The sequence below is a fragment of the Oncorhynchus masou genome, chromosome 30 (assembly GCF_036934945.1).
Source record: "Oncorhynchus masou masou isolate Uvic2021 chromosome 30, UVic_Omas_1.1, whole genome shotgun sequence".
Taxonomy (NCBI): Eukaryota; Metazoa; Chordata; class Actinopteri; order Salmoniformes; family Salmonidae; genus Oncorhynchus; species Oncorhynchus masou.
The window spans coordinates 9,119,030-9,129,999 of NC_088241.1; the positions used below are offsets into that span (position 1 = coordinate 9,119,030).

The 10,970-nt window shown below is 41.9% G+C and overlaps 1 protein-coding gene across 1 annotated transcript; it reads right to left on the reverse strand.

Moving 5' to 3' along the window:
- Positions 1-422: 422 nt before the first annotated feature.
- On the reverse strand, positions 423-9,864 carry LOC135521998 (zinc finger protein 616-like). The gene is made up of 2 exons (XM_064947861.1): positions 9,676-9,864; positions 423-3,782 (listed from the first exon to the last, which is right to left on the reverse strand). The coding sequence occupies exon 2, from the start codon at positions 3,688-3,690 to the stop codon at positions 1,669-1,671; it is 2,022 nt and encodes a 673-aa protein (XP_064803933.1). The 5' UTR covers positions 3,691-3,782; positions 9,676-9,864; the 3' UTR covers positions 423-1,668.
- Positions 9,865-10,970: the final 1,106 nt, after the last annotated feature.

Genomic DNA, 10,970 nt, shown 5'->3' on the forward strand with positions numbered 1-10,970 from the left:
TGAGCATTTGGGCAGAAGTTTCTGGGAACAAGATCACATTTGTCAGAGGCAATTTTCGTTTTCCCCCAAAGACACCTCTGTCCTTTCTACATGATTCTGAACAAGTCTGATCGACTGAATTTCTTGTGTTCAACACTTGGGACACAGATTCATTTAAAAGTCTGAACCTTACAAGTCTGAATCTTACATATAATTGATATAAACGATCATCCTATGGATCCCAGACATGGTGCTTCTATAACTTGTGTAGGAGGAATATTTCAGTGTAGGCAACACAAAGTACTGGCAGAAAAGGATCTAGGTGACCACGAGTTGGAAAGTCACAAAACTGACCTTTCCACCTTATCACATTCATCATTAGTTGAAAACCATGACTGGATGGGTCATTTAAATAGGTCAATCATTTGATTTTTAGGAAAATATACATTTCTTTCAACTTTAATGGCACAAAATTAACATAAAATCAGGGCCAATGCATGTGTTCTCGTTTGGTAGGCAATAAAGGAAGCAACAGTACCATTTGAAAATGTTAATTTACATCACAATGCTCCGTGTGGCTTGCATTGGAATCACTGGACTTTGTCGTGTCTTATGGAAAAACATGCTGATCATGTGAACAGATCAGTGGCCACCCGGAGGACTGGCAGCAGAACATCTAGAGCAGTGGTTCCCAATCTTTTTCGGTTACTGTACCACCAACTGAATTTTGCTTTGCCCAGACAACCCTTGAAGTACCCCCCCATGTGCATTTTACCAGTAGACCTATGGTCTCATGAGTCGTCTCAAGTACCCCCTGTGGATAGGCTAAGTACCCCTCATTGGGAACCACTAATCTAGATAACAGAACCATTAAGTGAATTGAGAGACAAGACCACAATATAGTGAAAAGATGATACATGAGAAAGCCTTTCAAAATGATACAAACATTCCTGGTCTGGTAGTTTGGGAACATCTGACCTTGACAGGTTTTTTTGATCTTGAGAAAGACACCATGGTTGTAAAGACTTGGCAAATGCAAATAAATAACATCTTAAATTGTTTTAAAGCAAAATCCCAATGGAATTGCACTTGCAAAAAAACTTTTCTAATTACTTTACAAAATGGACAGTCATTGTTACCTCAGACCATCTTAACGCTTTGCATGGGTCCAAATATATCTGCAAAAACGTTATTTCCACTTGGTCTTTAGCAAAATTGTGCTCGACTACTAGCTTCAATAATGCTCTCAGAGCATATTAAGGCATTATTCCCACACCATGGCCTTTCCAGGGGTAATGTCGAAGGTTTAACTGGAAGTAACCAAAACAATCTAAAACATTGATACAAAACGGACCTCAAATTCACATGATCGTAGAAAATACATAAAAAAATCTCAGTAATTCCCAGTCACCATCTTGATCTATGCAGTGCTACATCAAAGTTCAGAATTAATGACCCACCCACCACAAAAACCATACTGGTTGTAGTTCCTCAATTCATAGCATAAAACACTTGTTAACTGCTCCATCATCAAGGAAAGAATCCTAACTTGAGACATGTGCAAGTAACTCGGACTTCCGTAAATCATGAATTGAGGTCTGCATAACAGTGCAACAATTTGTGGTATGTGCATCAATCTCAAGTTAGGGTTCGAACCTCAGGATATAAATACCATGCATATAGTTTCCATTATCCAAGGTTATCGGACCCATGAGAACTCTGGTGCTTCAGAAACTTCTGCAAGGAAGAAAAAGTCTCTGTACACTCAGTGCATTCATACAGCACCTCTGCTGGACCAATGTTTTCACCATTCCCACCCTTGACATCGTCAATGTCCCCATGACCGACTAAATCCTTTGCATTGTCTTGGTCAGAGTCCAGGTCTGGATTAGAGTCAGCAGTGGGAGATGACCGTCCTTCCATGTCCGTTTCCCCGCTTGACTGACTTGGGTGAATCTCAAGATGGCGCCCTAGAGCAGAAGAACTCCGGAAGCGACTTGGGCAGCGAGGGCACTTAACCATTTCACTACCCGGTTCCCTTTTGTGGTACCGCAAATGCCGTTGGTACACACAGAGCAGCCCAAACTTTTTCCCACATTGGTCACACTTGTAGTTCCTCCGTGCCTTAGGAGCAGCGAACACTTCTCCAGTAGATGTGGTTTGTTGATCGTCACCATTGTCACTGTCCAATTCTGTTACAACACCGTCTAAAGATTTCTTGGGTTTTCCTTCAGATGACGCATTCTGTTCCAACACATCAGAATTCAATTGGGAACCACCATCTGGTTTAGAATGCAATGCCAAGTACTTAAGACTTGGCTTCTTCTCCAATTCAGGTTTGTGATACATGGCTATATGCCTCCGGACATCACAGCGTTGTGGAAAATGTTTCCCACAGAGAACACAAGTGTGAAGAGTCCCCTTGTGGGATCTATTGTGCCGAGAAAGACTACTAGAGTGACTGAATACACGGTGGCAGTGCTTGCATGGATGTAATTTTGTCCCAGAGCCTTTTTTATAAAGTGGGGGCCTTCCTCCCTTCCTTGCAGGTGCTTTTGTTACGATGCACTCAATGCCAGTATACCTTCGCCGCCTTTTTACAACTCTTTGTGACTCTGAATCCTTATTTAACTTGTCAATTTCTTCTTGTGTCTGATGGGTAAGATGATGCTCCTTCAAGTCTGTTAACTGCTGGAAGCGATCTCCACACAAACCACAGCGGTATGGTCTGAAAGAGGATGGTGTTTTGGAATCAGATTTGCCATTGTGGGTCTTCACATCAACAGTTGCGTCACTGTTATACTGTTTGGTCACATCGGTAGTAGAGGTGCCACTGCTGTACTGTTTAGTCACATCGGTAGGTGTGCTGTCAGTGTACTCGATGGTATGTGATAGCTCATCTTTCTGAGACTGTTGCTCGATTTTGGATGAAGAGTTCACAGATAATGGTTTGTCTTTGGAATGACTCAGTAAGTGGCTCTGCAAGTCGGAGAGCCAGAAAAAACACAGATTACACTTCTTACAGGGATATGTTTTCTGTATTAAGTTCTCTTGACCATTGTCTGACTTCCCCATTTGTTTGAGCCCCAGCGATCCATGCTGCTCTTTTTGATGAGCATACAGGGTCTCTTGTTTCAGAAAGCGTTTTCCACACTGACCACAGCAGTAAAATATTTCATGGGCATGTTCTTGGAGATGTTCCCTTAGCCTCTCTTTATCTGTGAAGATCTTGCAACACAAGGTGCACTTATAACCTTGCTCTAAATTACGATACTGTTGATGTCGTTGTAAACTCAGCTGGTTGTTAAACAATTTTCCACATGTTTCGCATCGGTACTGTTTTAGAGGAGAGACACTGTGGCACTGGGAGTGAGACACTGTGTTGACACGTAGATCCGTTTTTACTGGCTTAGTTTTGAGTACAATGGTCTTTGAATTCTGATAAGGTGAAGGAGTTGAAGATGGGTTGTTTGATGGTCCAGATCTGTCAACCACTATGAAAGTTCCGTTTTCATGGAGAGCATATTCACGGGGAACTTGAAACCCATTGGGTAAACTGTCAAGGGAAAACGAATCTGTTTGTTCATGAGTCCTGAGTCGTTCATGAACAGTAATGTGTTTAACCAAGTCAAGGTAGCGCCTGAAGCCATCCCCACATTCTGTGCAGATGAAGGCATCAACATCTGGTTCAGCGGAGCTTACGTAATCCATTAGGGTGTGTTCAATGATCAAAGTTAAACTTGGTTAGTTCCATTCTTCATGAGCACCTTGTTTTGTAGAACTCTTCCTTTGTCTGGTTAGAACTGTGAAAAAGAGAAAAAAATAAGTTACTACTTTACCAAACATATGGCGCAGGTGCTGGTCCTGACTAACTATAAGTTTTAATTACAACACCATGAGTTGGAACAAATGATTGGATTCTACAAATTGCCAAGCTTCTCCTGCGCTGCCAAATCGCTACTATATCGGCTTTCAATTCTGTTAGAAAGGCTGACACTTTTTGAAACAAATAAATTAGATCTCATTCAAATTAGATGGAGACAATTGACACACCTGTATTGTCCGGATACTAGCTCCTCCTATTATCAAAATGGCCTAAAAAAAGAGCAGACAAACACTAACCTTGATCGAAACCTTAGTTTGCTTCCAATACCCTCAGGTCAACCATTTTGATAAGGTTTCACCACACCTAGTAAGGATTGATGAGTGATCAAGTTTAATGTGACAGTAACTATTAGAGGTTTACTGATTATGATTTTTCAACGCCAATAACAATACCGATTATTGGAGGACTTAAAAAGCCAATACAGATTAATTGGCCATTTAATTTTTTTTTTTAATAATGACAATTACAACAATACTGAATGAACACTTATTTTAACTTAATATAATACATTTTAAAAAATCAATTTAGCCTCAAATAAATAATGAAACATGTTCAATTTGGTTTAAATAATGCAAAAAGTGTTGGAGAAGAAAGTAAAAGTGCAACATGCGCTATGTAAGAAAGCTAACGTTTCAGTTCCTTGCTCAGAACATGAGAACATATGAAAGCTGGTGGTTCCTTTTAACATGAGTCTTCAATATTCCCAGGAAATAAGTTTTAGGTTGTAGTTATTATTGGAATTATAGGACTATTTCCCTCTATACCATTTGTATTTAATTAACCTTTGACTATTGGATGTTCTTATCGGCACTTGCCAGTGTAACAGTATAGCTTCCGTCCCTCTCCTCGCTCCTCCCTGGGCTTGAACCAGGAACACAGCGACAAAAGCAACAACAGCAACCCTCGAAGCAGCGTTACCCATGCAGAGCAAGGGAAACAACCACAGGCTCAGAGTGACATTTGAAACTCTATTAGCGCACGCTAACTACAGCAATTTCACTTCGGTTACACCAGCCTCATCTCGGGAGTTGATATGCTTGAAGTCATAAACAGCGCAATGCTTGACGCACAACGAAGAGCTGCTGGCAAAACGCCCGAAAGTGCTCTTTGAATTCATGTTTATGCGCCTGCTTCTGCCTACCACCGCTCAATCAGATACTTGTATGCTCAGTCAGATTATATGCAACGCAGGACACGCTAGATAATATCTAGTAATATCATCAACCATGTGTAGTTAACTAGTGATTATGATTGATTGTTTTTTTAGAAGATAAGTTTAATGCTAGCTAGCAACTTACCTTGGCTTACTGCATTTGCGTAACAAGCTAGTCTCCTTGTGGAGTGCAACGAGAGAGAGGCAGGTTGTTATTGCGTTGGACTAGTTAACTGTAAGGATGGATCCCCCGAGCTGACAAGGTGAAAATCTGTCGTTCTGCCCCTGAACGAGGCAGTTAACCCACCGTTCCTAGGCCGTCATTGAAAATAAGAATGTGTTCTTTACTGACTTGCCTAGTTAAATAAAGATTAAATAAAAGTGTAAAAAATCTAACACATTTCAGAGATTGGTAGGAAATGGAAATTATTAAAATGATGCGTCAAACTGGGTTAAAAAGAAGCAAAAAAACATGCAAGTCCACTTTTTGTAGTAAAAAAAAAGTTGTCGTTCAACAAGTTTCCCACAACTAAAGTGAATAGTATGGGCACCCTCAAAATCTTCAAGGCATTTAGACTTGTGCTTTACAGCGCCTTCAAGGCGGCTTTACACAGTGAGGTAAACAGGACACTTATAGCGTACACAGAGTAAAGAAATTCAGCAGGTCCATGACAACATTTGTGTCCCTTGAGTGTGACAAATGCACACATCCATTTTGGCTGCATGTCACGTTACTTCTATCGTTCACGTCAGGATATTTCCATAGACTTTCTCTCACACTACATAGCTAGCAGCTTGGTGGCTGGCTGTTATTTACAAAAAACATGTTACATTGTTAAAGTTCCACAAATGACCTAGCTAGACTATTAGAGTGGAGTGCAGCAACATGCTGTTTCCAGACATTAGGCTATGTTAAAATTGTTGGGCTTCATTGCATACGAGTACAATCATTTAACATCAACCTTAGCTTAGTACCCGCTCTATGAATAATGCAGATGGAAGATGTTAGCAATGACAGATTACCAATGCATATACAGTAGCTACCCTGAGGAAAATGCAGCTTCCTATGTGTGTCTTAGAGACATATCCAAATTAGCTAGCCAACTAAATTTTGTAAAAATCACTTGACAAAAGTGAAGAGAACCATGGAGTACATTTACATGCACACTAATAATTAGGGCTGACACGATAACACTATCGCAATATTTTTTCCATGGCAGAAATGAAAACACAAAGCAGACCAAACCTCTTTGGTCCTTTAAAAACCTGATGTGAAATAGAATGTGCTATAACTTGGAAAATAAATAAATGTGACTCAATGACAACATAATCATGCTTGTTTGCAACATTAGGGCTGTCTTCCTAAAGAAATTAAATCTGCTTCGTGTTTGTTTCCTTGCCATGATACCAATGAGTATTGTGAAAATGTAACGTCCCGGACCAACTAATAACAACATTAAACTGATTATGGCAATACTCAGAATTTCGCATTAGTGATGTAAACACTTTACTCTGATTATCTAAATCAGCGTAAGATCCTAAGCAAAGTAAGCACAAACCGTTAACCTTCAACTGTGCCACCAGAGACTCTGGGTTAACGCCCAGACTCTGTCGTAACCTGCCGCGACCAGGAGGTCCGTGGGGCGACGCACAATTGGCATAGCGTCGTCCGGGTTAGGGAGAGCTTGGCCGGTAGGGACATCCTTGTCTCATCGCGCACCAGCGACTCCTGTGGCGGGCCGGGCGCAGTGCGCGCTAACCAAGGTTGCCAGGTGCACGGTGTTTCCTCCGACACATTGGTGCAGCTGGCTTCCGGGTTGGATGCGCGCTGTGTTAAGAAGCAGTGCGGCTTGGTTGGGTTGTGTATCGGAGAGGGAACGCATGACTTTCAACCTTCGTCTCTCCTGAGCCCGTACGGGAGTTGTAGCAATGAGACAAGATAGTAGCTACTAACAATTGGAAACCACGAAATTGGGGAGAAAAAGGGGGTAAAATTCAAAACAAAAAAAACTAAAACAAAAAAACAGTTCTTCATAGAATTACTTTTTTTGCATTTTATTATTTGTCCTGAAGAGGGAGCTCTTTACATAGGCTTATGGCGAGCGATAACTTGCTTTGGTGAATTACAGCAAGACTGGACAATATCACCCAACACAACTAAACCAGTCAGGGAGGACAGTGCACTACTGTGAACAAACTGTTACTGTTACTGCGTCTACGGTTGAGTGCTGAATAGATAGAAGCTTGCCAGCTCAGTAAAGTGCCAAAATGCACACCGGCAATATACTGTTACGTGAAGTGCCAGAGCGACTTACAAATTGGTGAATTCACCTTATGACATCCAGTGGAACAGCCACTTTACAATAGTGCATCTAAATCATTTAAGGGGGGGGTGAGAAGGATTACTTTATCCTATCCTAGGTATTCCTTAAAGAGGTGGGGTTTCAGGTGTCTCCGGAAGGTGGTGATTGACTCCGCTGTCCTGGCGTCGTGAGGGAGTTTGTTCCACCATTGGGGGGCCAGAGCAGCGAACAGTTTTGACTGGGCTGAGCGGGAACTGTACTTCCTCAGTGGTAGGGAGGCGAGCAGGCCAGAGGTGGATGAACGCAGTGCCCTTGTTTGGGTGTAGGGCCTGATCAGAGCCTGGAGGTACTGCGGTGCCGTTCCCCTCACAGCTCCGTAGGCAAGCACCATGGTCTTGTAGCGGATGCGAGCTTCAACTGGAAGCCAGTGGATAGAGCGGAGGAGCGGGGTGACGTGAGAGAACTTGGGAAGGTTGAACACCAGACGGGCTGCGGCGTTCTGGATGAGTTGTAGGGGTTTAATGGCACAGGCAGGGAGCCCGTCTGGCTACTCTACCACAAAGGCCTAATTTATGGAGTGCTGCAGAGATGGTTGTCTTTTGGAAGGTTCTCCAATCTCCTCAGAGGAACTCTGGAGCATAGCATGTTACAAAGTAGCGCTTGGTAGCTATATTTTAATGTATGGGTTGTCACTTGAATATGGACCAGTCCCTGACATGTTTCACCACCCCGATTTCCCTGACGAGTACTAGTCAGCTAACTAGCTGTGTGAGAGTACTTGACACCGTTCACTGAGGATTAGTGTTACCTGGTATCCTTGGGACATCCCTATGCTAAATCCTACCCATAACCCTGACCTAACTCGAAACGTATCTGCTTATCTTAATTGGCGCATGGTCAAAATCAAAGTAAGCATTCACCAACTAAAGCATCTGGTTTTATGAGCAATCTTTCGATTTATTAGGACATGTAAACAAGCTTCAAATCGGCGTTCCAGCTGTGTATTTGATCCAAATCAAATAGGCTTTGCAAAAATATCACTGTCACGGTGTTAGAACGTTTCTTTTTATTAGCAATTTTCTGCATTTATTTGAGTAGCCTGATTTCAGTGTCCATGTAAACAGGATTTGAGAAATGTATTGTTTTAAAACAAACTATTATATTACTATGACTAGCCACAATAATCATATTGTGTGCATGTAACCATGCTCATTTAAGCTTTTCCTTTCAAGTGACAACTACCAGAATTCAGTGTCTACAGCCCTACAATCGATGAACATAGCTAAATACCAAAACATAGAAAATGTGTCCTACGTCCGTTGTTTTTCAACTGGCTAGCATGATGCAGCTGTCTTAAGAGGCACATTTTTACTGGAATCTCTGCAGTTTATCCCCCTTTCCCCATAATAACAGCCCCCCCCCCCCCCAGAAAAAGTGTCTTTCAGGTGCTCCTAAGTGTTATATGGTGCTTACATTGTTCTTTCCTCACAACTTATGAAATCAGCTTTATGAGTACCTTTTGTAGAGCTGTTTTAAGCACAATCCCCACATAATTTAATTACATCTTTTATTCCAGCTAACGTTATAATAATAGAAATGTTGGCAGATGTATTGGTTATTGTGAACATTTCCATTCTAAAATCAGATCCAAAAATGCCATATCGGTTGGGTTCTATCAAATAGCTAATTTTACAGCTCATGAGGACTTTTATACAGTTAATAAAAATAAGTAATTAACATTTGAGAACGCTGGAGATGTTAGAGATTTTTAAAATATGTAGCTACCTAAATCAGTTAGCTAGTTATCCATACACAAAAATACACTCGAAGTGTCCATCTTGAATAAATTGGCTAACTAGCTAGCGTATTATAATCTAAACGGGGTACCTTTCACAACCCTGTATGACCAACTATATTTTTGGATATATAAAATAATTTCACTAGATTACCATTATGACAGTCTGGCCAATGGCCATACCCTAGTCAGTTAGCTATTCTCTGTGTGTGTAGAGCCAGAGTTAAAGCATCGTGACAGCTGTCTTGATACCAACAAAATGTCGGGCTGCTGCTAGCCTCCAACTGTGCAAAAGCTATTTAGCTAGCTAGTTAGAAAGAAAAAAATTATGTATTTAAACGAAATGCGGACATGTGTGCGTGAAATGCCTTGCAAGGAGACAACCGGCTGACAGCAGCAAGATAGCTAGCTCAATTATTTGCTTTTTTTGCGCAACAATGATGCCACCGCGACTACTACCTTAGCTAGCGTAGATTGCGCGAGGCCTCGAACCGTTCATAAAGCTAGCTAGCAAGGTTAGGTACCACTTGTATCGGATCGAACTCTGGAATGTACTTACCACATTTCTAAAGTCCGATTAGTAGAGACGTTCTCTGCCCATTCGTTATATCGCTCCACTTATGTTACATTGCGAATCGTGTTGTATCCACCGGTTCCCCGCTAGTTCTTCCCATTTTTTTCTACATAGTAATTACAAGAATCCGGAGGAGAAAGGGGCGGAGACCATCAGCCATTCTTCTTCTTTTTCTTCTTCTTCTTCTTCTTCGGTATTATGGCCGTTCGCAAACAAATATTATAGGTGAATGCCGCCACCTACTCTAATGGCTGTGTATCACCCTTCTATTATGTAGGATGAATTTATTACACTGGGAAAATTTGCACTACCAACAAACCCATGACAACCTCACCACTACTCCACTACATTGGACCTATCTGATCCTACATGGGGCACCAAACGAATCTTCAACTTCAGTTGATCCACTTAGTACTTAACGCCGCTCCAGTTATCACTCCTTTTAACGGCGCCCTGTTCCAGAGAGGAAAACATGTCACAGTTCTTGTCCCCAGTCGTGTGGTGCAGAGCGCACGCTCCCTCTGGAAGGCAGGAATGCAAAATATTTGCACGATTCCACTTCGAGTCACTTTAACTGACCCAACATTCCCCAACCTCTTTACCACCCAACCTGACACCACATATGGATCTGCCAGAAGGCAAGGATCCATTCTCTCCAAAAATCTCACTCCACTGGGCAAGAATCTTCTTTGTCATAATCACGATGATGATCAAACTCTGTGTTCTTCACCACACCTGCCACCGCGGTTAATTCATCCTCACACTGATCACATTCAATTTCCTTCTGGTAGCTCTTCCAAAAGTTCTGTGTGATCCACCTTTCCATGTTCATTCAAAACATGTTTCACTTTTCTCCTTTTTTCCCTGTCCGCCATATTCTCCTTGTGCTTGTCCCAATTCCAAATGTACTTATAATACACTATATATACAAAAGTCTGTGGACACCCCTTGAAATTAGTAGATTCGGCTATTTCAGCCACACCCGTTGCTGAAAGGTGTATTAAATCGAGCACACAGTCATGCAATCTCAATAGACAAACAATGGCAATAGAATGGCCTTACTGAAGAGCTCAGTGACTTTCAACATGGCACCGTTATGGGATACCACCTTTCCAACAAGTCAGTTTGTCAAATATCTGCCCTGTTAGAACTGTCCCGGTCAACTGTAAGTGCTGTTATTGTGAAGTGGAAACATCTAGGAGCAACAACAGCTTAGCCGCAAAGTTGTAGGCCACACAAGCTCACAGAACGGGACTGCTGAGTGCTTGGCGGATGCCAGG

Coding starts and splice junctions, on each gene's coding strand:
- LOC135521998 (XM_064947861.1), bottom strand. CDS start 3,690: ATGGATTACGTAAGCTCCGCTGAACCAGATGTTGATGCCTTCATCTGC.